The following is a 25,455-nucleotide window of genomic DNA, read 5'->3' on the forward strand; positions in this document are numbered from 1 at the left end:
GATTGAAGTTGGAGCTGCTTAAAAATTTCTCCGGTGACTCAACAACACAACTTACACCAAACAACGCACCTTTTCACTCAACACGAGCCAAAACGGATATCATCGGAAAAAATCACGTTCAAAGTCTGGCCGTCCGAGGACGTTCAAATTGGCGGGCATTTCTTTGCTTGGGTTTTCTGCGCGCTGGTCCGCGGCAAATAGGAATCTTCCATTTCGATTCAGTCACAACCGATTCGGGCAGATCACATTTGCAGGACTTACACAGCCCCGGCTCACCCACAACTCGGCCATGAAAACCCGAATCCTCAAAGTGCCGCTTGCCGGCAAGGATGACTCGGCCCTCGGCCGGTGGACATCCTCTACCCCGGACGGCACACCGGATCTCACCACGTGGGAAGTCACAGCAACCGACGACGCCGTGCGGGCTCCCCTCCAGGAAGCCGCACACCTCCTGCGCACCACCGCCGTCCCCGTCGCCTTCCCCACCGAGACCGTCTACGGGCTCGGCGCCGACGCCACCCGCTCCGCCGCCGTCAGGGGAATCTACTCGGCCAAGGGCCGGCCCTCCGACAACCCCCTGATCGTGCACATCAGCGACCTGACCATGCTGCGCCAGCTCCTCTCCCCCTCTGACTCCTCCCCCCCACACTCCCCAGAAGTCACCCCCCAAGAAGAAAGCGACCCCATCCCCCCCATCTACCACCCCCTGATAACCCGCTTCTGGCCCGGCCCCCTAACCATCCTCCTCCCCCTCCCATCCCCCTCCCCCCTCGCGCCCGAAGTCACCGCCTCCCAACCGGCCTTCGGCGCGCGCATGCCCGCCTCCGCCCTCGCGCGCACCCTCATCGCCCTCGCGGGGACCCCGCTCGCCGCGCCCTCCGCCAACGCCTCCACGCGGCCCAGCCCCACCGCCGCGGCGCACGTCCGTGATGATTTGGAGGGGCGGATCGAGCTGGTGCTGGATGGCGGGGCGTGTACTGTGGGGGTGGAGAGTACGGTGGTGGATGGGATGTGTGTGCCGCCGGTGGTGCTGCGGCCGGGAGGGGTGGGGATGGAGGAGTTGAAGGGTTGTAAGGGGTGGGAGGGGGTGAGGAAGGCGTATGTGGATGGGGAGGGGGTGGGAGGGGGGGCGCCGCCGAGGGCGCCGGGGATGAAGTATAAGCATTATAGTCCGAGGGCGAGGGTGGTGTTGTTTGAGGCGGGGAGGGAGGGGGTGGGGTTGGGGGAGGTGAGCGCTGGTGGGGGGGAGACGGTGGGGGTTATTAGGACGGGGGGTTGGCCTGTTGCGGGGGGGCTGGGGTGCGCGAGGTTGGGTGAGCCGGCGGTTGTGAATGGGGAGGGGGAGACGGGGTTGGTGGTTAAGGAGGGTGTGCTTCTGGGTGAGGATGGGAGTGAGGCGGGGAGGGTGTTGGATGTGGATCTTGGGGGGGACGTCAAGGGGGTGGCACACGGGTTATTTGCAGCGCTGAGAGAGCTGGACAGGCTCGGAGCGGACGTCATCTTCGTGGAAGGGGTTAGCGATGGGGACGATATCGCGGCGGCGGTCATGAATAGGCTCAGGAAGGCGGCGTCAGAAATTAGGGCTTAGATAGACGCATTAGACGTCTCCCAGGAGGCATTTTCCACTCAGCAGTTTTTGCTACTCGATGATGCGCAATTCGCCCAAGGTCTTTTCACGAAGTACTCTAAACTCATATCATAACCCCCTTTCCCGCACCCCCTACAACCCCTGCCTCAGCCAGTCCGTCAGCTTCGCCTTGCCTAGTTGCGCCAGGTTGTTGACGCCCTGCTCGCTGAAAGGATCGATCCGGCTGAGGTTGACGTCCTGCGACGGCGCCTTGCTGCACCGCTGCACGATAATAGTCGGGTCCGTCTCGAGTACCACGCCGTCGTCGCAGATTTCATCGACAGCCAGCGACACCAGGTCGTAGTTCTCGATGATGGTGCGCTTGTCGACCGACTGCTTGAACAGCAGGTGCAGGCTGTCGCGCAGAGCTAGCAGCACATTGTACAGCAGAATCTCGTTTTCCCCGACGCTGCCAACCACATAGAGGGCCACGTCCGACTCCATCTTGTACAGCACGATGCGGTTGTCGTAGAGCAGGATGTCGCCCGTCTGCTTGGCCGTCTTTTGGAGGAGGCCCTTCTCGAACCGGGTTTGGGAGGTCTTGTCGGGGTAGGGGTTCTGCGAGGAGCTGGCGGGTGCTGCGCAAGTTAATACTCGATCGGCCCTTCTTAATTTCCTCCGTCATCGGGTCTCATACCGGCTCCTGCTGGGTTCGTTACCGCCTGGTGCGGCGGGGTGTAGTACTTTGTGAATATCCGCGACCCGTCCTCGCTAGAAAGGATGACTGGCCGGGTGTCAGCTTGATCGCAGGTTATGCCAGGAGCTCAGTCGCAACTGGTGACGGGTCGCGAGTTGTTCATACGGATAGCGTTGACGCTATACAGCGACATTCCTGCCGACATGGTGGCGGTGTTTCTATTGGTACCCGGCTCGTCCAAATATTCGTCAACAAAGTTACGGGTTCGGGGGGCGCAATGGGCAGCCGGGTGATCGTAGGTGGGATGTGCTGCTGTCGTCGTTTGGCTGGTGATTTGCGGCGTTCTGGAGTTGTGGGGTCTTGTCGCTGTGATGTGGCTTGACCTTGGCTCCCTTGTGCTGCCCCACAATTACAGGTCCCTATCTTGCAGCGGGGTTTTAATGGCCTGCGCGCAGTGCCCCTGGCGACGCGTAAAGTGGTTGGGTCAACGCGAACTTTCGCGTGTCTCCGTTTTTCCCTGCGTTGACTGCCCGCCATTCAGCCCAACTCAGCGTCCCACTTCGCACTGCACTTCCCCTGTCGTCAACGACTTCACCCCGCGTTCCTCAACACCCACCGCCACCACTCTTCTAGACTAGTAATTGGAAATAGCGGCAGCAAATATGTCGTCGCCTTCAAAGAGGTCAACGCGCAGCTCTGCGACGCCTAACCGGGCAACCCGCAGTTCGCAACAACGAAGCAGCCCCGCGGCTGGCCCCTCGAACGCAGCGGAGAGAACCCCTCGCCAGACAAGGTCCTCACAGTTGGCTTCGAGTCCGCTGTTCTACCAGTCTTCGTCTCCCGCCCCCGGTGCCAACCGGGCCTCCTCTCCCCTTCGGCAGATGACCGATAGCCAGAGCACCGTCAACAACAACGCACCCAGCTCGCCCTTGCGCCAGCAGACAGAGACGCAAAGCGCCGGTGACAGGACTCCCCGCGCAAGCCGTGGCCTCATTGGAGGTGAGACATCTTTCTGCGCGAAATAATCTTTGGGCCCCGCTTAGCTCACCGCGCAGACTCGTCCCCGATCCGCTATGACCCTAGCTCTAGCCCCGGCCACCAACTCACACAGCAGTCCGATCTCCGCAGCGACAGCAGCGCGCTCTTTGTGAACTCGCAGCGATCGAACACCGCCAGATCCTACCGCGGAGACATCAACTCGGATGTCGTCCGAACGCCTCAGGTGCCGCGCCGTATCCTCCTAGATGACGCCGGTCGTGTTGTCCGAGACGGGTCGGATGCCGCCTCGTTTGCAAACAACAACCCCCATACCTCGGAAGCCGACGCTCTTGGCGGACCCAGCCAGAGTCTTGTCTGGGGTACAACCGTTTCCCTCGAGGACTCCTTCGCCGCGTTCAGGGACTTTCTCAAGAACTTCACCCGGAAGTACCGTATGTGGGCAGATGGCGCCACCGAGGCCGACACCAATGGGGAACCCGAGGCTGATTCGAAGCCATACTGGGAGGCCATGGAGAATATGCTGCTGCTGGGCACCAACAAGCTATACCTGGACCTCCGGGACCTCAAGGCCTACCCGCGGACGGCGAAGCTGTGGCATCAGTGCCAGGCGTACCCGACCGAAATCATCCCCGTCATGGATCAGTGTGTCCACGACTGCATGATCGAGCTTGCACAGGCAGAAATGGCAAGCCAGAGAGCTGCCTCGCACAACACGGCAGCTCCCAGCGCGCCCCAAGCCTCACAGAGCTCCGAGATTGCGTTCCCCAGCTCCGATCGGGGCGAGGAGCCGTCGACACCCCGGCCCGCGCAACGAGAGCAGCTGACCCTCGAGGACCAAGTTATGAAGCAGCAATATCTTGTTCGCCCTTGGGGCTCCGACAAGTCTATCAACCTGCGAGACCTCAACCCCTCGGACATGGACAAGCTCATCTCCATCAAGGGTCTCGTTATCCGGGCGACACCTGTCATCCCTGACATGAAGGCAGCTTTCTTCAAGTGTAGTGTTTGCGGACATTCCGTCTCGGTCGAGCTGGATCGCGGCAAGATCCGCGAGCCCACCGAATGCCCGCGCGCCCGTTGCAAGCAAAAGAACTCGATGCAAATCATCCATAACCGCTGCATGTTCGAGGACAAGCAAGTCATCAAGCTGCAGGAAACCCCAGACGCCGTCCCCCCTGGACAAACGCCCCACTCGGTGTCTGTGTGCGTCTACAACGAGCTGGTCGACTTCTGCAAGGCCGGTGACCGGGTCGAGCTCACGGGTATTTACAAGGTCACGCCAGTGCGCGTCAACCCGCGCATGAGGACGGTCAAGAGCGTGCACAAGACTTACGTCGATGTGGTGCATGTGCAAAAGGTGGACAAGAAGCGGATGGGCGCGGACCCGACCACCCTCGATTTGGCCGAGGAAGAGGAGGCCCACGTCAGCGGGCAGAGTCTCGACGAAATCAAGAAAGTCTCGCCCGAGGAGGAGGAGAAAATCAGGGCGACGGCGGCCCGCCCAGATATCTACGACTTGCTTTCTCGCTCGCTCGCCCCTTCAATCTACGAAATGGACGATGTCAAGAAAGGCATTCTCCTTCAGCTGTTTGGCGGCACCAACAAGACATTTGAAAAGGGGGCGAGCCCCAAGTATCGTGGGGATATCAACATCCTGCTCTGCGGTGACCCATCGACATCAAAGTCGCAAATCCTGGCATACGTGCACAGGATCGCCCCCCGCGGCGTCTACACCAGCGGCAAGGGCTCTTCGGCGGTCGGTCTCACCGCCTATGTCACCCGCGATCCCGAGACCCGGCAACTGGTACTCGAATCCGGTGCGCTCGTTTTGTCTGACGGAGGCGTATGCTGCATCGATGAATTCGACAAGATGAACGATTCCACACGATCAGTCCTCCACGAAGTGATGGAACAACAGACCGTGTCGGTGGCCAAGGCCGGCATCATCACGACGCTCAACGCCCGGACAAGCATCCTAGCCTCCGCCAACCCGATCGGCAGTCGTTACAACCCGGACATGTCAGTACCGCAGAACATCGACCTCCCCCCTACCCTGCTGTCTCGTTTCGACCTGGTGTACCTCATCCTCGACCGGGTCGACGAGAAGACCGACCAGCGGCTGGCGCGCCATCTGCTCTCCATGTATCTCGAGGACAAGCCCGAGTCGGCCCAAAGCGAAAAGGACATCCTGGTAAGCCTCTCCCCACCGCTCCCTTTCCTCACACCCAGTACCAACCCCTAACCTCCCCAGCCCATCGAATTCCTCACCTCGTACATCTCATACGCACGCGCCAAGATCCAGCCCAAGATCTCACCCGAAGCAGGCCGCGAGCTGGTCGGCGCCTACGTGGAGATGCGCAAGCTCGGGCAGGACGTGCGGGCGGCCGAGAAGCGCATCACGGCGACGACGCGGCAGCTCGAGTCCATGATCCGGCTCGCCGAGGCGCACGCCAAGATGCGCCTGTCCGAGACGGTCACGGCCCACGACGTCCAGGAAGCCGTGCGCCTGATCCGCTCCGCGCTCAAGACCGCCGCCACCGACTCCCAGGGCCGCATCGACATGAGCCTGCTGACCGAGGGCACCAGCGCCGCGGAGCGCAAGCGCAAGTCCGATATGAAGGATGCCGTCGTCCGGTTGCTGGACGAGTTGACGGCGGGCGGGCAGGCGGTGAGGTATTCCGAGGTAGCGCGGAGGCTTGCCGAGGGGGCTGGCGTGCCGGTTGAGCCGAGCGAGTTTGCCGAGGTGATGAGGACGTTGGAGATGGAAGGGGCGGTCATGATCAGTGGTGAAGGGCCGAGAAAGAACGTGAGGAGGGTTACTGCGAGTGTTTGATGATGTGAGGGATGAATGAGGGTCATGGCTTATGGGTTGGTTGAGGGTGTCTTATTCACATCTGGGGGCGTATATCTGATGTCCAATCATGTTTCCGTCAAAGCCCAAACTCGCATGCTATCGCGGGTAACTTTCCGCAGCTAGTATAATGATCGAATACGATTCCAACGCCGGCCGGCCTGCCCATCGTCCTCAGTACTTGTCACCCAACCCATCGCCCTCCGTGCCGGCAGCATTCCCCTTCTCGGCCTCCTTTTGCTTCGACTTCTCCTTCTGCTTCCCCGTCTCCTCGCCCTTTTGCGCCATCGGCTCGCTCCCGTCCATGACAACGGTCTTATCGTCGCCCACGAATCCCGCGTCCAACCGCCACTCCCGCAAGTCATCCTCGGCGTCGTTCAAGATCTGCCTCGTCTGTGACGCATGTGCGTACGGCGGTCGTACATCCCCGGGTACCACTGGCGTGTCGTCAAGCAGCTGTAACAACCGCAGCCCGTGCCGCGCCAGGATGGCCTGCTTCTCGGCGCGCTCGATGGTGGCAAGGAAGTCGACCGTGTACGCCTCCTTGAGCTTTTGCCTGGTCTATATCCACCCGTCAGTACAACCTCACCCCTAGAAAAAGAAGAAGACAAAAAAGAAACAACGCACCACATTCCCCAACTGCGCCTCCGCCACCAAATTCTCCGCCTCGGCCCTCACCAGCTCCTGCTCCAACGTCACCAGCCTCGCACTCTGGGGCTCCTTAATCTTCAGCCTCTGAATCTCCTCCGCCACCTTCCTCTTCCCATCCCGACTCGGCTGCACACTCTTCTCGGTATTCCGCACCACCTTCAACACCGCCCGACTCTCGTCCAGCCGCGCCGCGTACGCATCCTCCTGCTCGCCCAGCTCCGACAGCAGCACCCCGATCTTGTCGCTCACATCCGACACCGCCGCATCATTGCCCCCACCCCCAATACTGGTACCAAACCCCGCGGGCGTCTGCTCGCCCCACTCGGACAGCTGCGTCGCGATGGACAGGCGCTCGCGCGCCGCCGTCTCGTGCGCCGACACCAGCGCGTTGGCCGACTTGATCAGCCGGTACAGGCGCTTCGAGAGTGCCGGCTGGGTGGTCCCGCGTAGCGAGTGGAAGGAGAAGGGCCTGCGGTGGCCGCCGGTGGCGGTGGAGGAGGAGTGGTGGCTGGAGGATGTCGTGGTTGTGTTGGAGGTGGTGGTGCCGTTGGAGGAGCGGTTGGAGGAGCGGAAGGAGAGGGCGCGGTTCCTGGTTTGGGGGGGTGGGGTGGTTAGTTTGGGTTGTTTGTTTGTTCGGGGAAGAAGGAAAGGGGGGTGTGGTTGGTGTTTTGTTACCACTGGGCTGAGAGGGAGAAGCGGGCGCTATCGGTGCTTCGACGTGACATGGCAGGCTTCGTGGTTGGTGTTGGAGTGTGGTTGGGGAGTGTGCTGTTTAGGGGTTGGTGACTTACATCATCTTGAGTCACGGTGTTTTAAATACTATAGAGACGGGAGTTCTTGTTGAGGCCTCGAATAGTTAGATATGTTGGGCAGGTCCAACACGGAGTGTTGCTTGCTGCTCCTTCCCTCAGTTCAATATGGATATGGTCCAGAGTGTGAGGCAGGTGCTTCCAGGGTTGTGTACCAGAGCGGTTTGGTTCCCGCGAGAGTCGAAACTTGAGCCAAGCCTAGCTGGCGAGTACAATGACGATGCCAAGTTGGTGTTTTTCCTCAGCTCAAACTTGAGTCTGGGAGATATATTCTGCTATTCTGTGTTGGTCGAAGGAAGATTATCATCATCATGTAAATCCCGTCCATAGCCTGTGTCTCCTTGGTGCTCTTTTAAAACGCCCACTGCATTCGGCGGCGAACCCCCAAAACCGACGTAATGCCTTTCACCAAGCTCGACCGTTTTGAACAAGAGCTCTCTCTCAGGCTCTTTGATCATGGGTCGATGCTACCAGCTTGTGACGTCATCGTTCATGACCCCTGCCCCACCACACTTTGCATGCGATCACCATCCCTTCTCACATCCTATCTCATGTTGAGTTTGGCTTTCCTCGATCGAATGAGAAAGATATTAATTTAGAAATTGTTATATTCCAAATACAGATTCGCGCATGTCCATCGCCATCTTGTCTCAGTCGATACCATGAATTCCACCAAGTCTTTCCAAACACCATCCTAACCCAAGCGCCGTCCGAAATATATCCAATGAATCCCGTCAATACCCCGAAATACCCTACTTCTTCTCCCCCCCCTCCCCCGGGCCATTCTAGCTTCCTTTCAGCCGTGGTAATCTCATCGTCTGCTGTAAACAACCGGGGTGGTCGACCTCCTGAAGCTTGTCACACTCGTCCTCGGGCCTGGCGAGTAGTGTCTATGGCGGTGACTAGAGTAGCTTGAGCGAGGCGAGTCGTGGTGGTGGTGGTGATGGTGATAGCGAGGCCGCACGGGAATGATCTCCTCGTGATAGTAGTATTTTTCTGCAGGGAACATCCGGAAGCACATTTTGAACGTTTTGTGTTGTATTTCTCTCCCAGTTAGGAGGTGAGAAGGTGTTGGCTAGGGAAATGGTTTTGATGCGTAGGTGAAAGAAATAGGTGGTATCGAGTCAAGTAAGGACTTGTTGAGTGGTAGCTCCCCAGATCGAGTGGTAAGGTCTGATGTTTGTTCACCAGAGTCGGGTCAACTGGACCTACATTTATCTCAACTTGTATACATACACAGCCCGGCCTTTAAGAACACAAAAACAGGGTCCTGAGCTGACGTATATAGGATGGTTGCCCAGGACCCTGAATATGCAAGTCCATCCCATGACTCTTAGTCTCGCAGCCAAGACAAGCTCACGGGTTCAGTGTCGATGCTTGGCAGCGCTGGAAGATGTCTTGGGTGTTGATTCCTTGGATAACGTCACCTTGCAGCCTCGTCTTGGAGAAATCACGAAAAAGTTCTCGTAGCGCCAAAGATGGATGGGGTTTCACCCCCTGACTCCCACGACAATGGCATCTCCACACCACCCACCCACAAACGCAAAAATATGATGGTCCGGTAATTAACCGTTCCACTCACTGATGCTTGATCCGATCCAGGCTCGAACTGGAGACCTTCAGTGTGTTAGACTGACGTGATAACCAACTACACCATCGGACCTATGCTTGTTGGAGCCCATCATCACTGACTCGCTTCATGAACACCGGCTACGCAAAGCGTGCATGGAAAGCTCACGGCCCCTTTTCAGTACACAACCAGAGAAATCACCCTGTCGCTGCTTTTCTAGCCACTAGATGGCAGACAGAATACTTACAAAGTACACAGAACCAAGAAAAACCGACCATTTTCTATTATCCCGGCCCTCCCCCCTCTATTTCTTCCTCGAATCAAACTTCAACTCCAGATTCCCCACCACCCACGCGCCGACAAACACGGCAACGGCGCTGCCGAACACAATCAATGGCTTGCGCAGGGCCGCCATGAGCGGGTAGTCATATGTGATGACCAGCTCGCGGTCCCTGAAGTCGTCCACCAGGTTGCGCGCCTTGATGATGAGGGCAGTCCGGCCAATGGTATCGAGGAATGTCCGGTGAACCTCAACGGCGGCGTCGTTGATAGACTGAGCCGGGATGGCGGTGTGATACTTCACGTTTCTAGCCAGACAGAGTCAGTAATTTGTAGGAAGGTCATGTGGGATACAAGGGGACGTACTCGGCGCCTTCGGGAAGGATAACCCGGACCTGCACGTGCTCGTACTCGACACCCTCCGACTGCCTAGGGCCCTCGAGAAAGGGGACATTGAGCACGAACCCCCCAGCGGCCGTCTGCCTCAGGAAGTTCTTGGCATCCGAGTTCCAGCCGATGGTGAACGGGAACTTCCACCCGCCAAAGACGGGGTATCGCGGCTTGATCTCGAGGAGGGCCTCGCGCTTGTTGCTCCTGAACTTGGACGTCGAGACGTTGCCGATAACGTCGGTATAGTAGGGATCGGCGCTGCCCACGCGCAGGGGGAACTTCAATTCCTTGAGCGCGAAGCTGTTGGGCTGGTAGTACTGCGCCTGCTGCCACTTGACGCGGTTGAACAGCGACGACAGGTTGGCACCGCGGTGGTACAGCGTGTAGCGCTCCTCGAAGGCGACGTTGCCGCCCCAATGGCTGACCTCGATATCGCGCTCGAGATGCGAGACGTGCGTCACGGGCTTGTTGAACTCGAACCGCACGCTAACGGGCTGGGTCGCGCCCGCGGGCTTCTCGTCGAAGGGGCCGTACGTGAGCTTAGACCCCTGCACCTGCGGGAACTCTTGGATATCGCCACTCCCCGGGAGCTTAGTGTAATCGGGGATGGTGCTCGACGGGAACTTGACTTCGGTCTTTTGCTTGGTCGTCGTGTAGGCGGAGGGGCAGTAGGCCGAGAAGGAGAAGGAGAGGAATTGCGGCTCCTCCTGCTTGATGGAGGCGGGGAGGGGCTTGTACGCCTTGAGGAGGTAGTAGCTGATACCGAGCGTCTGTTGCGCGCCGGGCGCAAGGGGCTTCGGAAGACGGATGCGGAGGTACTGGATGTCACTGCGGGCAGTTAGCCTCTAAGATTGAGGATCCGAGAATCTTCGGGTGTCTCCTCCCACCTTTCTTGATCAAACTCAACGGGCTCGGCAACGAACGGCCCAGCGTTGCTGTCCTTGCGATCCTTCACTTCCACCCCTCCGACCCGGGACATCTGGTCCGCCGTGAACGGCAGAAAGTATTCATCTTGAGCCGCCTTGTCGATGTTCTGTACGAGTACGTTGATGTTCTCCTTCACGTAGTTCTTCTCGACGGAAATAACGTGGACGAGATTGGCGTTCTTGAAGACCTGGGGAGGCTTGAAGGTGGCCGGGAGGGTGGTGCTGGTGGAGCTGCTCTTGCTGTCCGCGCTCGCGGCCGAAGCCAACGACAGCAGCGACAGCAAGGCAGAGAAGACCGCTGACGTCTTCATCTTGGAAATGACGACGGCAAGAGGCTCATGAACCTCACGCGCCCGGCAATTGACGAATTGTAGAAGAAGCGGGTTGGACAATGAGAAGCAAGGGTGTTGCCGATGATGCACCCTTCTACCTTCAAGCTCTGGACCATCAATCGTGGCCTTCCAGCAGCAGCTGCCAGCCTCGAAAACTAGCTTACGTTGCCGAAACACCCCTGTCGGCTTGAATCGGTGGGGCGAGCTCAAGCAATGAATGTCGGGGTTTGATTGGCCAATTCCCCTGAAAGCCGTTCCGCCTGTCACGCAACCTCAGCAACAACCGAATTATCGTGCCTCCTCAACATTCGGGTCTCAATTATGTCACGGATAGACATGGTGGATCAAGAAGCTTGCTCCTTAGCATCTTTTTTAAGGTAGTACCGTGGGGGGAGGTGATGGAGGAGACGAAAGGGCAGGATGAAAAGAGGGAACCTACGAAGTACACAGTAAGGCAGGAAGGGACAGATTATTGTCACCATCATGATCAAGCAAGAAGGGGGAAAGCAACAAACACCCCTTGAATGCGCCTTCCATGGGCCTCTGCGTCACAACCAGGCGACTAGGCGACCAATGCCTCAAGATTAAATGGGCAAGTGCCAAATACAGAGTTTTCATACCTTTGTGGTCTGGCCTCCCGATTGATCAGCACCCAAACTGCTCGCTAACCTCTAAAAACCGGTTCAAGTTGGCCAGGTCGAGCCCTGATTTGAGATGGACAGTCTCTTGTCGGATGTGTCGCTGGCTGATGACGACGAGGCCGTTGAATTCTACCTCCCCGGCCTGATCGTCGACGATATTGTCCCGCGCCCGGTTACGCCGCTGCGTACTCTCCAACAAACGATTTTCCTAGAAACCGCGGAAGACTCCGTGTCTCTCATCCTGCGCTTGTATAACGAAGGGATCCCCCTTTTCTCCAAGACGATCTTCCGAGATATCGTCGAGCAGCTCGACCGCTGCTTAGAAGACGCCAACTCGGAGCAAAAAGTGTCAATCATGGGTCTCGATGGCACGCTAGTCCATTTTTTCTTCGAGACCGGCCAAGATGTTAGCAAAGGGAGCAAATTGTTTTGGCCGGGCTGTAACATTGTAACGTAGGTTTCTGATCGCAGCTCAACCAAGTCACAATAACCCAACAGTCACAACAGCGCCAAGCCCCGTCTCGACTACCACGGCCTGTACCAGCTCATGTCGCCCGACGGCAGCCAGCCCGGCAGTCTAGAACGAGCCTATCTGCCCATCGAAATCGTCCAGAAAACAGAACTACGCGATGTCGAGACCGGGGAGCTGGTTGTTCCTTGGCCCATGCTAAACCACGACGACGTTCGGGAGCGTTTTGCTCGGGAACGGGCTTTCTGGGAAGATAGCGTTCCGGTCTCGCATCTCCGGTGGCTTCTCGACTCCACCGGTATGAAGCATAGCATTAAAAACATCGTTGCCTTTAGATGTGGTACCATTACACGGCTGAAGGACTAGGAACTACACCAGCGGAGCACGTCACAGCATGCGATGCTGCTAGAGGTGCGGGACCTTGTCAAGCAAAGTGTCGGGATAGAGGTTAAGTGCTTCGCCCAGGATCCGGCTTACACTGCCATCGACAAGCAGGTCCTGGGTGAGGTGGGCATCACCGTGCTCGACGACCCTCGGGCTTGGCTCCGGGTGGATGACGGGAGCATGGTCATCGCAATTGCGCCAACCATCCCGGTACTCGAGATCGTCGCTGACATTGCAAGACCGGTCGTGATCATGAGGTCGGCGCCGCAAGACGAGTGAGTCGCAATACCTACTCGTTGAAGCAGACCTAACCAAATCCCCGACAGTGAGATCCCCGTACCCCGTGTGCAAGACATGATCGAGAGGGAGTATACGCGAAGGGTCCTGGTCGCTGGACCCCCAGCCCCTGGATTCCAGGCCTTTTACGACGTTGTGGTTTGTATGAAGAAGGAGGCGATCACGGAGTCTTGAATAAACCGCAATTGGTACTCAGGGATAGCGTAGCTATTCTGTAATAGGTAGCTTTTTGTTTAGATATGACTACCTAGGTAGACGAGGTTGTCAACAAATCGAGCGTTGTGTTCAGGGGCTACTCGCAACCAACCATAGTTAACCCTAACCCCAAAGGGGAGCTCCGTCTCCACGAGCTCCTCCCATTGCACACAGCTGTGTTGGGGGTGAGTGCGGGGTAAACATTGCTCCTACTTCGGCCCTCCAAGTTGCTTTTTGTGCTCTGAGAGAAGGTGAGGAGAATCCCTGCTCTTGTTGGATTAACAGCATCGTCTGAATGGTCTCAGTCAGCACCGCGTTTCAGTTGAGTGGCTGCTGGAGTGAAACAGACTAAACTGAGAGACAGCAACCTGACTTCCAACAAACACCGCACAACAAACATCGACAAAGGCAACAGCAACGGCAACTGTCATAGCCCAATATGGTTGGCCTCGGACCCAAGCCTCCTCCCTCTAGGAAGGGTACCGGTATGTGCAACCTGAACTATTCCAGTTTCGCTTATTGCGGCCTGACCCCTCCTTCGGTGTCGCGGTACACAGCACATGTGCACTTCGCTTGCCGCTTGGAGTCTCGGGTGTGATGGTAGCTCCTGCCGTTTGTCCTACTCTTGCCCTGAAAAAACCACAAGACCACAAAGACCAAAACCACTTCCAGTTGGTCCCCCTTTTCCTGTCCTCTTCCGCCCCGGGGGCGTGTGCAACCGGAGAGAGCAGAGCAGAAGGGAGAGCCGGAATTCACGGTAGCCTTCGATGAAAACTTGTATCGAAGTGCTCTGTGACATCACGCTCTCTCCTGTGTTCTCTGCACGCCGTCCGATGTTTCTCTTCTCCACCCGACCCTTGGCATTATCTCCCAACAGTCGACCGATTGTTCGACTTGTATTTCCCCTTGGCTCTCTTGCTCCGGCTGTGTGAGGCATAAATCCAGGAACCCAAAGCTATCGGAATGGCAACATCTGGAAAGCTGAGCAACCTACTTCACCCCGATCACCACCCCAATCGCAACCACGACCTCGACCACACCCGCCCTCTCTTATCCTAGCAGAGACGTTCATATCCTCCTCACAAAAACAACAGCCCGACAGTCCGAGAGGGAAAAGCACTGTGTGCCCAGCGACCCACCGTTGACTAACCATGGCTGTAGGCACGCTTGCCGATGCGCCCAAGGACCTTATCAATGAGATCAAGCACCTTGAGCAGCTCTTTACCATTGACAAGGCCAAGCTGAAGGAGATCACCAATCACTTTGTCAATGAGCTTGCAAAGGGTGAGTCCGAGTTTGTCAGCGACCGGCCGACCGAAAATGTGCTAACCGGGAACAACAGGGCTGACCGTCGAGGGCGGCAGCATTGTGAGTCAACACCGCCAAACCCATAGGACTACTTGGACTGACCTCGGCAGCCCATGAACCCAACATGGGTCATGTCGCGACCGACCGGCCATGAGACAGGCAGCTACCTGGCCCTGGATATGGGCGGCACCAACCTGCGCGTCTGCCAAGTCACCCTAACGGAGCAGAAATCCGAGTTTGATATTATCCAGTCGAAGTACCGTATGCCGGATGAGCTGAAGACGGGCGAGGCCGAGGAGCTTTGGGAGTACATTGCCGACTGCCTGCAGCAGTTCATCGAGACGCATCACGGTGACGCGTCCAAGCTGGATAAGCTCCCGCTTGGCTTTACCTTTTCGTATCCCGCCACCCAGAACTACATCGATGAGGGCACCCTACAGCGCTGGACCAAGGGCTTTGACATTGACGGTGTCGAAGGCCACAATGTAGTGCCCATGTTTGAAGCTGCCCTTGCACAGAGGGTGAGTGACTGCTATGAGCAATGAGCACTGTACGGGTGTACGAGCGTGTACTAACTCATCCATTTCCAGGGGGTGCCCATCAAGCTGACTGCCCTGATCAACGACACGACGGGCACACTCATTGCCTCGGCGTATACCGACCCTAAGATGAGAATCGGTTGCATCTTTGGCACGGGGTGCAACGCTGCCTACATCGAGAACTGCGGTTCGATCCCCAAGCTGGCCCACCTGAACCTGCCTGCCGACACCCCTATGGCCATCAACTGCGAGTGGGGTGCCTTTGACAACGAGCACAAGGTGCTGCCACGCACTCCTTACGACCTCGACATTGACAAGGACTCTCCGCGCCCTGGTCAGCAGGCGTTTGAGAAGATGATCGCCGGTCTGTACCTCGGTGAAATCTTCCGCTTGATCTTGGTCGACCTGCACGACAACAAGGAGGTCAACATCTTTGCCGGCCAGGACGTTTCCAAGCTCCGGAAGCCGTACTCCCTGGACTCGTCCTTCCTGTCGTCAATTGAAGAGTATGTTGCTCGGTGCTCTACTGGCGCCTTGTTTGCTTGCTAACTCGGTGTAGGGACCCCTTTGAGAACCTCTCGGAAACGCTCGATCTCTTCCAGAGCAAGCTGAACATCAGCCCGAACCTCCCCGAGCTGGAGCTCATCCGTCGCACTTCGGAGCTGATCGGCACCCGCGCGGCCCGCCTGTCGGCGTGTGGTGTGGCTGCCATCAGCATCAAGAAGGAGTACGCCTCCTGCCACGTGGGCGCCGACGGCTCCGTGTTCAACAAGTACCCGCACTTTAAGGCCCGCGGCGCCCAGGCGCTCCGCGAGATCCTCGACTGGCCCGAGAAGAGCGACCCCACGGAGGAGGATCCCATCGAGGTGCTAGCTGCGGAGGACGGTAGCGGTGTGGGAGCCGCGCTGATTGCCGCGCTGACTCTGCAGCGTGTTAGGGAAGGCAACATGCACGGCATTCTCCACCCCGAGAACTTCAAGTAGCCGCGCAGTCGAGTGCTTTCGGGCGCCATGGTACATACCAGCATGCGTCGAAGTGCATTGGCAAACACGCTCGGGATATAATCGCGAGCAATAGCTGCCATCTCTGCACGTGCATATCACGGTCGTTGAGACGTTGAGGCGCTCAGCGAGGATTTGGGCACAGATTTCTCTAGCCGGTTGCCAACCATCTCGATAGCTAGCGGTCATGATATGATATGATTGAAACGTATTAAGGATTCTGTGCTAATTGGCTGGCAATGTGATGCGATGCTGATATCACCCATAACTACACTCATTAACTCCTCGTTAACTCCCTAGTTCCCCTTCCCCTTTTTTTCTTCCTCCTCCTCCCGCCAAACCCTCTCGGCAACCACCAGCGCCGCCCGAAACGTATCCAGCAGCTCCTCCTCGTCCTCCAACCCCACGCTCACCCGCACCTGCTCCGCCTTGACCCCGAACGTCCGCACATACGCCGCCTCCTCTGGGTTCTTGCCCCAGATGGCGTCGGTAAAGGGGAACGCCAGCGTCTGGTGCGCACCCAGATGCAGCGCGTGGTGCACCGACAGGCTGTCGTAGAAGGCCCGCGCCACCCGCAGCGACGTGAACTCGATCCCCATCAGGCACCCGTAGCCGGGCGTGAACTTGCCGCCGTCCGGCCCTGTGGTGGTGGGCGGCCGCCGCATCATGGCCTTGTAGTTGGTGTGGGTGTTGGTGAAGGGCGGGTAGAGGACCGCGGTGATGGCGGAGGGCGTGGCGGGGTTGGTGGTGCTGGTGGTGGCGTGGGTGTGCAGGAATGTGGCAAGCGTGAGGGCGTTGCGGTTGAGGATGGCCGAGCGGGATGTGTAGTCTTGGGTGTTGGCCAGGAGCTTGAGCGCGTCGGCGTGGAAGTATTCGTTGCGGAACTGGGCGGTGAGGGTGGCTTTGAGGTTGGCGTGGTGTGCTGAGGTGGGGGGGAGGATGATGGAGCCGCCCATTACCTGGTAAGTGTGGTTAGTTAAGGGGGAGATGGTAGATGGTAGGGGGTGGTGGGATAAGGGTTGGGGGCGTACGTTGGCATAGCCGCTGAGGGACTTGGTCATGGAGGTGATGATTACGTCGGCGACGGGTGAGACGTCGATGTTGCAAAAGGATCCGATCGTGTCGTCTATCACGACGGGGACGCCATATTTGTCGGCCTGTAGGTCGGTTAGTGGGTGGTTGATGGGTAGGAAAAGGGGGCAGGTAGTCTGCGTCGTCGTCGTCACTTACCACCGCTCTCAGCCGTCGCAAATCCACGCTCACCAGAACCGGGTTGCTCGGAAACTCGGCGAAGATATACCCAACCTTCCTCCCGGCGACCTTCTCCCCTTCCAACCACTCCGCCACCGCCTCGACCACCCCGCTCTCCGCATCACACCGCCCGAAATGCTTCATCCCCCCCTCGCTCTCCTGAAACAGATGATAGGTATTAGGCAACACCGACCCCAACAGCACCACCGTCCCGCCCCCCCTCACCTCCGCAAGCGCCAGATACGACCGATAAACCGCCGCCATCCCCGTCGGATACAGCCACACATCCCCCTCCTCCACCACCCCGCCACCGCCCACCAACCCCGCAATCCGCCTCCTCAACCCAGCATGCCCCTCCCCCAACGGCAGCCCCCCCTTCCTTTTTCCCTCCCCCTCCCCCTTTAGTTGTTCCTCCTCCTCCTCCGGCACCGGCACGCCCCCCCACCCCGCCCCATCCCCCTTCCACCCTAGCACCCTCGCCCGCCCCGCCCTCACCGCCGGCAGCAGCGCCGCCGCCAGGCGCGACGAGATGCCGATGCCGCAGTTCTGCCACACGCCCACCGCGCCGGGCGCGCTGGCGAGCGGGTAGGCGACGGCGTAGAGCCGCACCACCGAGTCGTGGTGGTTGGTGTCGGGGTCGAGGTTGTTGTTGTTGTTGTTGTTGGTGGTGGTGGTACCGGCGTCGGGGTTGTTGTTGTTGTCGGCGTCGCCGCCGGTCGGTTCGGAGGGGAGCGGCAGGGTGAGGGGGATGTCGAGGGCGCGGAAGAGGAGCTGGGTTGGCGGGATGCGGTGAGAGGGGTTGGTGCGGTAGGGGGAGGCGGCATAGCGCGCTGCGGTGGGGATGGTGTCGGGGTGGGTGAAGAGGATGAGGTCGTGGGTTGGGGGGAGGTCGAGGAGGGGGTGCAGCGCTGTGGAGAGCTGGGTGAAGGGGGGAAGGGTTAGTTTTGGTATGGAGGTTGCTGTTGGTTTGGGATGTATGGACTTACCTCGCGCACCTCGGCCCATGGCCCGAAGCGTGGGTACATGGTGATTAGTTTGCTGAGCAGCTCGGGGTCGCCGCGGCGGAGGGCTTTGGCTGTGTCCCAGCCGGGGATGTGGAGGGTGATGTTATGGGGGGCTTCCGGGGGGACGGAGTGGCCCAGCTCGGTGTTGATCTGCTTGACGGGCATTGTCACACTCTCTCACTCTCAATATTTCTTTCTAGCCGTTCAGCGTCAACTGGAAGGAAGGGTGCGCGTAAAGGGAAAAACTAGGGGAGAACCAAACTAAGGTTTCTCAGCACACGCGATTTCCTCCAAGCCGGGAGCCTCACTCAAAATAGTCGGCTCGGCGAATGAGCGAAATGTGGACATCAAGGTGTTAAAAGACGTCCGATGTCGCACTGAGACCTCTCGGGCACCTCCGGCTCAAGCGTCCCCGACGGGCTGGGACGCCTAGTGGAGGCCCGGATCACGACATCGCAAGGACTTTGCGAGACGCTGTTCTCAAAAAAAGTAGATTGCCTTTCATTGGATAAATTCCCAACAGGCTGGTTTCAACTCACATCGGATGGCGGGTCCCGGCAAGGGAGTGGAGTTCCCCGAGGTCACCCCCATGCCCCCCGTGTTCCCCGTGGACCGGTCACTTTTCGGCGACTATTGGGCCCAAGAACAAAAGGTAGTGTTGTTGACGATGCCGTTGTTGCTACAGTAAGTAGATAATACAGTTTACCAGTATGCACAGATACCCCTGAATCCCCTCGCTCCAGATGCTTGCTTGACAACACCACAGTACCCAAAAGCAGACTCAGACTTAGACCATCTCGACTTTCCCAAACTCAAACTCAACACCTTGAAACCCCCAGACCGACTATACACTTACCAAAACTCCCTGCTCTTCCCCTCAAACGCAAAGTTCAGCGCAACCGCCACAAACAGGGCGGTGCAGAGGACGCTCGGGCCGACCTTGTCATAGTAGCGAGCCACCCTGCGCGTGCGGATAGCGCTGCTGCGGTAGAGGTAGATGACCACCGAGTAGCACAGCGAGAGGAGGGCGAGCACCGTGAAGGCACTGGCAGCGACGAACGACGCCCTGCTACCGTGCTCGGTGCTGAAATTGAGCAGCGTCACGGCGATGGTGCCGATGTAGATGGAGTATTCGAGCTGCGACGGGGGTTAGTCACTTTATATTGTCATAAACGTGGGGAGGGGGACCGGCTCACCCATCCTAAAAAGGTCCTCTCGGCCGCAAAGTAGACCTTCGGCTCGACGCGCACCGGGACATAGATCTTCTTCCCCTTGGGCGCCTTGAACCGCCTCTGCTGGATCTCGCCCGTCCCGAGAAGCGACTCGAGCCGTGCGTTGCGAGGGACTTCGGTCGCCCGCGGCCGCGGCACCAGCGATTTAAGCAGCCACCAGGTGCCGCGCGCCGCAGCGTTGGCCGACGTCGAGATGCGTGTTTGGACATACGTCCAGCCGCCCACCCTGCGCGCCTCCTCGAGCCTGTCCTCGTCATCCTCGTCGTCCGAGTCGTAGAGGTAGGTATCCTCGCCCGACGGCCGGTCGACCGTCTGGTCCTCGACATCGGCTGCCAGAGCCTGCACCCGGCCGTTCCTCGCGGCGGCTGCGCTGGATTCACCGGCTTGGGCGCCCCCGGTCACAGGCCGCTGCTCGTCGTCCGAGTCGTAGTCGTCGTCTTCCTCCTCTTCGTCGTCCGATATCGAGGTCGTCGCCGAGTGCTCGAGCCTCTTGATGCCAAAATCGTGCGTCACCGGCTTGCGGATGTCGACGTCCATCTGCGGCATCCAGAACGGCAGTAGGTCTATCCTCTCGGGGAAGAGACAGGCGACGCCGTGGATGAACTTGGAGAACTTGGGGACCGCCTCGACGAGATGGCTGGAGATCAGCTGCCGTACCCACTCCGGCGGTTCCTGCCCGAGCTGTGTCTGCAGCTTGACTTCGAGAATAGCGTAGGGGAACCGGACGACATCTCCGGGCGGGAGCTGAGAGAAGGGGTAGTCGATGCCAATGTCCGTGCGCCGCCAGTTGTCTCCGGACCTCCTCGCCCCGTCGAGGTTGTCCTCGCGGACCATCGTGAGCTCTGTATCGAGCGAGATACGGACGCGCGCGTCGGCGGGAAGCTGAAACGCTGTGCGGTGGTAGAAAGACCGGCACACCGGCTTGTAGCCCTTCTTGAGGACGGACCACTGGATCTCACGGGCCAGCCTCTCATCCTCGGCAATGGCCTTCTCGGACTTCTTGCCCTCCTTCCGCGCCTTCTCGAAGATAGCCGCCGGGAGAAGCTCGCCTCGCAGGTAGGCGTTCACATTCTTCTCCTTGACGGAGAAGCGGGCTTTCACCGACTTCTCGCCGGTCCAGTCTTCTCTGTGTGTCTTGCGCTCGACGAAAATGGTTTCGTTCTGCATGCCACCATACCAGCGGAGCCGGATGGCCTCGGCGCCTTCTGTCTTCTTAAGCCGCCCTTCGTACAAGTCCCAAGTATTCGGGTTGTCGTAATAAATGGATGTAATGGCCGAGTCTTGTGCCTCGAATTCCTTGCTCGCGTTGAAGACCAGGACGGGCAGATGCTTGAGGATAATAAGCTTGAGCTCCGTCACGTTGTCGGGATGGACCCAGTATTTCGTCGTGTGCCGGACAAAGCTGGCCTGGCTTCCGCCGGCGGCGCTGTCGCCCTTGACGGGGTTTCCCCTCGTCCGCACGAGATCGTAAAGCTTAGACAGCTTCACGACCGAGGCGTCGTAATTCTCCTTGTAGAATGGTTTCGCCTTGAGTCGGGTGTCGAAGACGGGTCTTAGATGCCATCCGGTCATTTTCTATCTCGACGTCAGTTCAATCCCCTTCCGATGCCCCGTATTGTTCAGTCGCACTCACATCGTGTTTCTTGATAATCTTGTAGAATCCCGTATAGTTGAGCTGTACGAACTTGGCGAGGTCGTGGACGTCGGCGATAATATCGCTCAAGTCCTCCTCCAGCAGCATGAACTCCTCCTCGCTGGGCCCGTCCTGGCCGGGGCCGCGCTCGTTAAGGCGGTTGACGACGTCGCGTACCTCGCGCTCGCTGACGGTGATGCGGCGCGAGATCTCCATCGCCTTAACCTGCTGCTTGGAATGGACCTTGTCGAGCTCGGACTCGAGCTTGCTCACGAAGCGACTCTCATCCTCCTCGGTCCATTCGCGACGCGGCGTTTTCCCACTTTTCGCGCGGTCCTCGGTGACGGGCTGGACGGGCCCGCTGGCCTGTTTGAGGTCGGCCTTGAGGCCATCATAGTCGATGTAGTACCATTGGTACTCGCGAATAACGCTCGAGCGGAGCTGCTCGCCGAACTTCATGACGACGACGCCGGGGGGAGCTCGCCAGGTGGGATCGCGGATACGGTTGCGCGGTGAGTGTAGGTGTTGAGAGCGAGACTTGAGGTCGTGGACGATCAGCAGCATGGGGCGGGGCAACAGCTCGACCGGTCAATTGTAGCAAGCCGAGGGCCCAGAAGAGGTCGCCACTGTAGCCAAGCCTCGCCTGTCTCGAGCTTGATCCTTGGAATTGGAGCTCTCCGTTCTCCGTTCTTTCTCCGTTCTTTCTGTGTTTTTGCTGAAGCTCCACTTGCCGTGCTCGGATCACCTGCGCGAGTTCAATGCCTCATTCCTCGAGGCTAATTGAGTTGCTACTCCCAATTCACAGGATTCCGACACAAGAAATCAACAACTCTAATCTTCACCAGTGATGCTGTGTCCCAACCTCTCCATATTGCCGTGGGCACAGAGAACCTTTGTAGCGGCGCTGGCAGAGTGAGCACGTGGACAGGCAAGCTCTACGATTGGCGAATCGCAGTCCGGGCTCTGTGCTGGGGCGCATTTGGTGGAGCTAGTGGGGTCCTTTTCCCGCTGGAGCCTCTGAGCCAAGGCATGCATGCAGCTGAAACCTTGGTGTTCAGTGGTCACAGTTTGAAGATCGAGGGACGGGAGTTTTTGAGGTCCAAAGGGTGAGATGGAGATTTCAACCAAATATGGGAAGATTACTCGGTACCTACCCATGTAGGTAGTACTACCACTCTTACTCGATTAAACATAGTAGGTTGTCTTTGCTTGATTTTACGATCAACTGCGCACAATGCAAAAGGTCGGTCCAGTTGCAAGATCCGATTTCAATGGCAGGAAGTTCAGCTCGGATCATTGCTCACCGACCCGCCTGCCAAGGCCAGCCACTGTGGGGACTGCATCGTCCACTAAAATCACTTGGCTTCCAGGTTCCAGACCGCCCGGTTCCTCAGCTCCAGGACCCCATCGTTGACCCCAAGATCCCAAAATTCTGGTGGTGAGGGGCAAATGGAGGGGCACACATGCAAATCCCATCTGCCGTGACTGTCCGCCTCTTATTTTATCATTACAACCCTCTCACCAGATAGCTGAGGGAACGCCTTAGCCATTCACTACCAACTCCCTACTTTACTTACTTCGTCATAACCACATCGAAAATAAAACCCAAAATGTCCGACAACGACCACGACACCATATCATCCCGCATCTCCCCCACCTGCCCGCCCGACACCCAACGCGTGCTGACCGCGGCCTGGTCCCACGACCTCGCCGCCGTCAAAAAGCTTCTCAACACGCCCGACAAGGCGAGGGTACAGGACCCCACGACAGGGGAGACCCCGCTCCACGCGGCCATCCGGTCGTGCGGCCCCGCCCCCTCAGAAGAGAACGGAAACGACGAGGACAACGACGACGACCCCGCCGACCTCGAGGCTGCCAAGAAGGTCGTCTACGAGCTGCTGCTGTGGGGCGCCATCTGGAACGATGTCGACGATCGGAACGAGACCCCCGGCTGCGTGGCCCACCGGTTGGGGCGCAGGGAGTTGTACAATCTATGTGTGGAGGCCGGCGTGAGGGCTGAGATGTTGTTTGGTGTGATGGAGGGGTATGAAGAGCTGGAGAGTTTGGATGGGGGGGAGGGGGAGGATATTGAGGTGATCGATATGGATGTTGATGATGGGGAGATGGTGGTCGTGGGCGAGGACGGGGAGGAGGCCCCTGCGCTGGTCAATATCAAGTCTGGCGAGCAAAATAAGGGGACAAATGAGGGGGAGGATGAAGAGGAAGAGGAAGAGGAGGGAAATAAGGAAGAAGAGGAGCCCCGGTTCCAGCCGCCCAAGGACGATACAGAGGCCAACGTCACTTCCGAGGCATACCTACGGTCGAAGCTGACATACTCGGACGGCAAACTTGTCGATGACGATGGCAACGGCGTCATGATGGCCTGGGAAACGGATATCATGCGCCAGAGCGTTGACGCCTTGCTACCAAACAAGGAGCCTGGAAAACGTGTTCTCAATATCGGATTCGGGATGGGCATCATCGACACCATGTTTGCCGAGACGAAGCCGTCCAGGCATCACATCATTGAAGCTCACCCCGAGGTTTTGGAACATATTTCTAGCCCTGGCTCCAAGTTCGGCGCGGCCTGGGAAGAAAGCGGCCCGGCCCCCGGCGCATTCAAGGTGCAAATAGGGAAGTGGCAAGAGGTTTGTCGACGGCTACTCGAGGAAGGGGAGATATACGACGCCATTTACTTCGACACCTTCGGCGAAGACTATTCCCAGCTGCGCAAATTCTTTACCGAATATATCCCTGGCTTGCTGGATGGCGAAGGCAGGTTTGGCTTCTTCAACGGCCTCGGTGCGGACCGCTTGATCTGCTATGATGTTTACACCAAGGTGGCCGAGTTGCACCTCGTTGACGCTGGCCTGGATGTTGATTGGAACGTAATCGGCGTCGACATGTCGCACCTCGCCGAGGCTGGCAAGGGTGAGTGGGAGGGGGTAAAACGGAGATACTGGACTCTGGATAGTAAGTGTTCCTCTCTCTCTGGTATTTGGCGGGGTTGCCGAAGCGCGCGACCCAAACGCCCGTTAAGTCGCCGTGTCTGGTTGGCAAAGAGGTTGAATCGTTTGGGGACCTCAACGAGTGACGTCGGTTTTCTGACGCCTCACAGAATATCGCCTGCCAACTTGCACGTTTCTGGGTTGAACACCGATTCTAGCAAACGCATTCCGACAACCTGAGAGGCTGGAAATTCACGTTCAAGCAAGGCTACCCAAGATTAACGCGCCTCGCTCATAGCTCTGCGAATAGGATGTCTCCCATCGCGGGTACCGGCCTGGAGTGCGCAATCATGCAAACGGCGCTGAGCCCTCCATTGAGAACCAGAGACTTACAGAATACAAACAATCCCTTCGATGGGGACATTTGATAATGGCCTCGATACCCGCACTCCCGGTGCTTCGAAGCCTACGTCTCCCTCTTATCCTTCTTTCACCTCCGACTTGGTCCGGTGAATCAATGTCACAGGTTAGCCATGTTTTCGAAAAAGCAACGCCGCCGGTATCGATCTTTTGCCGAGAATCTTGCTCTTCTGTCACTCTTGCGCCGAGCTCCCACTACACACCACGCCAACGCCTGGCCGCAATGGGCAACTCGTAAAGATTCCGGCCGGCTTCTCTCGTTTGAACGCGAGGTCAGCCTAACCAACACCCTAGCCTTTCTCTGTGGCATATCAGATAGCCCGCACCATGTCGTAGCCACTTGTGTCGAGGAGCTGGCTAGCAGGAAGGGGATCCGAATACTTGTTGCCATCAATAAGAAACATGCGACGTGTGCGAGCGGGACCTTGACGCGCATCAAGGACGGGCTTGTTGGGGTTCTCCACCACCTCTCTCAGGCGAATGATGGTATGTAGCCCCAAGGAAACAAAAACCCGTTTTTTATGGCCGCCCATTTAAGCCCTCGAGCAGAAAAGGACGCCATCTCAGAAGACCGAGTACTGGGCGGTATCGCGGATATGTGCAAACATCGTATTTTTTCCCGAACCAACTCCAACAGACCCGACGCAGTGTACACAAGAAGGGACAGGGTCTTTCTAGGCACCATCCTACTGAAAATACTGGATATCGTTCGCAACCGCGGAAACGGAATTGGGTCGGGAACGAAAGTCGAGAAGTTTGCGAAGGACGGCCAGAACCTGCTGGACTGTTTGGAAAAGCTTGAAACCTGCCGAAAGGAGGATGTCGTGGGACATACCAAGCACGTTCTTTGCGCCACCCACCTACTTAACAAGAGCGCCGACTTAGACAAACTTCTCGAGGGTGTTAGTTCGGCCGAGCTGGCTCCGTCGTTGCGGAAATGCTTCATCGACCGGATATCCAAACTTGCCCAATATCGAGAGTGTGCCTTGTATCTCCTCCGAATGGCAAAGGATTCGGCGATTTTTCAGACGACAGAGGTTACGCTCGTCTCTCTCGAAGAGG

At 58.0% G+C, this 25,455-nt stretch overlaps 11 protein-coding genes and 1 non-coding gene across 12 annotated transcripts; 5 read left to right on the plus strand and 7 right to left on the minus strand.

Annotated features, from left to right (window-relative positions):
• The first annotated feature begins 29 nt into the window (after positions 1–29).
• B0H64DRAFT_449318 (DHBP synthase RibB-like alpha/beta domain-containing protein) lies at positions 30–1,693 on the plus strand. Its single transcript, XM_062807084.1, has one exon. The coding sequence runs from the start codon at positions 290–292 to the stop codon at positions 1,586–1,588; it is 1,299 nt and encodes a 432-aa protein (XP_062664331.1). The 5' UTR covers positions 30–289; the 3' UTR covers positions 1,589–1,693.
• B0H64DRAFT_381937 (Longin-like domain-containing protein) lies at positions 1,687–2,745 on the minus strand. The gene is made up of 3 exons (XM_062802835.1): positions 2,430–2,745; positions 2,265–2,351; positions 1,687–2,205 (listed from the first exon to the last, which is right to left on the minus strand). The coding sequence occupies exons 1-3, from the start codon at positions 2,467–2,469 to the stop codon at positions 1,721–1,723; spliced, it is 612 nt and encodes a 203-aa protein (XP_062664332.1). The 5' UTR covers positions 2,470–2,745; the 3' UTR covers positions 1,687–1,720.
• Positions 2,746–2,758: 13 nt separating this feature from the next.
• B0H64DRAFT_24217 (MCM2/3/5 family-domain-containing protein) lies at positions 2,759–6,294 on the plus strand. Its single transcript, XM_062799860.1, has 3 exons — positions 2,759–3,263; positions 3,320–5,454; positions 5,515–6,294. The coding sequence occupies exons 1-3, from the start codon at positions 2,927–2,929 to the stop codon at positions 6,094–6,096; spliced, it is 3,054 nt and encodes a 1,017-aa protein (XP_062664333.1). The 5' UTR covers positions 2,759–2,926; the 3' UTR covers positions 6,097–6,294.
• B0H64DRAFT_315608 (Eisosome component PIL1/LSP1) lies at positions 6,289–7,236 on the minus strand (the record flags this gene model as incomplete). Its single annotated transcript, XM_062800249.1, has 2 exons — positions 6,289–6,675; positions 6,742–7,236. Coding segments are annotated over 2 exons (882 nt in total), but the record flags the coding sequence as incomplete, so codon positions are not given.
• A 1,823-nt stretch (positions 7,237–9,059) lies between these two features.
• On the minus strand, positions 9,060–11,232 carry B0H64DRAFT_381945 (Ribophorin I). Its single transcript, XM_062802836.1, has 3 exons — positions 10,701–11,232; positions 9,790–10,641; positions 9,060–9,731 (listed from the first exon to the last, which is right to left on the minus strand). Exons 1-3 carry the CDS (start codon positions 11,048–11,050, stop codon positions 9,449–9,451), a joined length of 1,485 nt encoding a protein of 494 aa, XP_062664335.1. The 5' UTR covers positions 11,051–11,232; the 3' UTR covers positions 9,060–9,448.
• B0H64DRAFT_t13 lies at positions 9,164–9,237 on the minus strand. The gene has a single exon. It is a non-coding gene; the product is annotated as a tRNA-Val (tRNA).
• Positions 11,233–11,785: 553 nt separating the features above from the next.
• B0H64DRAFT_414613 (uncharacterized protein) lies at positions 11,786–12,844 on the plus strand (the record flags this gene model as incomplete). The annotated part of the gene is made up of 3 exons (XM_062805048.1): positions 11,786–12,165; positions 12,220–12,505; positions 12,548–12,844. The coding sequence occupies 3 exons, from the start codon at positions 11,786–11,788 to the stop codon at positions 12,842–12,844; spliced, it is 963 nt and encodes a 320-aa protein (XP_062664336.1).
• A 193-nt stretch (positions 12,845–13,037) lies between these two features.
• On the minus strand, positions 13,038–13,582 carry B0H64DRAFT_24525 (uncharacterized protein). Its single transcript, XM_062799900.1, has 2 exons — positions 13,407–13,582; positions 13,038–13,348 (listed from the first exon to the last, which is right to left on the minus strand). The coding sequence occupies exons 1-2, from the start codon at positions 13,486–13,488 to the stop codon at positions 13,155–13,157; spliced, it is 276 nt and encodes a 91-aa protein (XP_062664337.1). The 5' UTR covers positions 13,489–13,582; the 3' UTR covers positions 13,038–13,154.
• Positions 13,583–14,208: 626 nt separating this feature from the next.
• On the plus strand, positions 14,209–15,887 carry B0H64DRAFT_370021 (hexokinase-domain-containing protein; the record flags this gene model as incomplete). Its single annotated transcript, XM_062802068.1, has 5 exons — positions 14,209–14,341; positions 14,400–14,425; positions 14,476–14,886; positions 14,956–15,410; positions 15,464–15,887. The coding sequence occupies 5 exons, from the start codon at positions 14,209–14,211 to the stop codon at positions 15,885–15,887; spliced, it is 1,449 nt and encodes a 482-aa protein (XP_062664338.1).
• A 314-nt stretch (positions 15,888–16,201) lies between these two features.
• Positions 16,202–18,769, minus strand: B0H64DRAFT_449322 (pyridoxal phosphate-dependent transferase; the record flags this gene model as incomplete). The annotated part of the gene is made up of 5 exons (XM_062807085.1): positions 18,143–18,769; positions 17,382–18,074; positions 17,136–17,315; positions 16,937–17,062; positions 16,202–16,864 (listed from the first exon to the last, which is right to left on the minus strand). Exons 1-5 carry the CDS (start codon positions 18,323–18,325, stop codon positions 16,202–16,204), a joined length of 1,845 nt encoding a protein of 614 aa, XP_062664339.1. The 5' UTR covers positions 18,326–18,769.
• A 243-nt stretch (positions 18,770–19,012) lies between these two features.
• On the minus strand, positions 19,013–21,484 carry B0H64DRAFT_313514 (VTC domain-containing protein; the record flags this gene model as incomplete). Its single annotated transcript, XM_062800166.1, has 3 exons — positions 19,013–19,297; positions 19,357–20,967; positions 21,026–21,484. 3 exons carry the CDS (start codon positions 21,482–21,484, stop codon positions 19,013–19,015), a joined length of 2,355 nt encoding a protein of 784 aa, XP_062664340.1.
• A 946-nt stretch (positions 21,485–22,430) lies between these two features.
• B0H64DRAFT_24587 (S-adenosyl-L-methionine-dependent methyltransferase) lies at positions 22,431–24,342 on the plus strand. Its single transcript, XM_062799903.1, has 2 exons — positions 22,431–23,998; positions 24,144–24,342. The coding sequence occupies exons 1-2, from the start codon at positions 22,636–22,638 to the stop codon at positions 24,176–24,178; spliced, it is 1,398 nt and encodes a 465-aa protein (XP_062664341.1). The 5' UTR covers positions 22,431–22,635; the 3' UTR covers positions 24,179–24,342.
• Positions 24,343–25,455: the final 1,113 nt, after the last annotated feature.

Source organism: Chaetomium fimeti (assembly GCF_033439085.1).
Source record: "Chaetomium fimeti strain CBS 168.71 chromosome Unknown B0H64scaffold_1, whole genome shotgun sequence".
Lineage (NCBI taxonomy): Eukaryota > Fungi > Ascomycota > Sordariomycetes > Sordariales > Chaetomiaceae > Chaetomium > Chaetomium fimeti.

Excerpts from the sequence above, each read along its gene's own strand:
- B0H64DRAFT_24217 (XM_062799860.1), top strand. The coding sequence starts at position 2,927 with ATGTCGTCGCCTTCAAAGAGGTCAACGCGCAGCTCTGCGACGCCTAAC. Across the intron at positions 3,264-3,319 it reads AAGCCGTGGCCTCATTGGAG|ACTCGTCCCCGATCCGCTAT; the intron begins GTGAGACATCTT and ends CTCACCGCGCAG. Across the intron at positions 5,455-5,514 it reads AAAGCGAAAAGGACATCCTG|CCCATCGAATTCCTCACCTC; the intron begins GTAAGCCTCTCC and ends TAACCTCCCCAG.
- B0H64DRAFT_381937 (XM_062802835.1), bottom strand. The coding sequence starts at position 2,469 with ATGTCGGCAGGAATGTCGCTGTATAGCGTCAACGCTATCC. Across the intron at positions 2,352-2,429 it reads GTATAGCGTCAACGCTATCC|TCATCCTTTCTAGCGAGGAC; the intron begins GTATGAACAACT and ends ACACCCGGCCAG. Across the intron at positions 2,206-2,264 it reads AACGAACCCAGCAGGAGCCG|CACCCGCCAGCTCCTCGCAG; the intron begins GTATGAGACCCG and ends TAACTTGCGCAG.
- B0H64DRAFT_381945 (XM_062802836.1), bottom strand. The coding sequence starts at position 11,050 with ATGAAGACGTCAGCGGTCTTCTCTGCCTTGCTGTCGCTGCTGTCGTTG. Across the intron at positions 10,642-10,700 it reads GTTGAGTTTGATCAAGAAAG|TGACATCCAGTACCTCCGCA; the intron begins GTGGGAGGAGAC and ends AACTGCCCGCAG. Across the intron at positions 9,732-9,789 it reads ATCCTTCCCGAAGGCGCCGA|AAACGTGAAGTATCACACCG; the intron begins GTACGTCCCCTT and ends CTGTCTGGCTAG.
- B0H64DRAFT_449318 (XM_062807084.1), top strand. The coding sequence starts at position 290 with ATGAAAACCCGAATCCTCAAAGTGCCGCTTGCCGGCAAGGATGACTCG.
- B0H64DRAFT_24587 (XM_062799903.1), top strand. The coding sequence starts at position 22,636 with ATGTCCGACAACGACCACGACACCATATCATCCCGCATCTCCCCCACC. Across the intron at positions 23,999-24,143 it reads GAGATACTGGACTCTGGATA|AATATCGCCTGCCAACTTGC; the intron begins GTAAGTGTTCCT and ends GACGCCTCACAG.
- B0H64DRAFT_24525 (XM_062799900.1), bottom strand. The coding sequence starts at position 13,488 with ATGACAGTTGCCGTTGCTGTTGCCTTTGTCGATGTTTGTTGTGCGGTG. Across the intron at positions 13,349-13,406 it reads GGTTGCTGTCTCTCAGTTTA|ACGATGCTGTTAATCCAACA; the intron begins GTCTGTTTCACT and ends GAGACCATTCAG.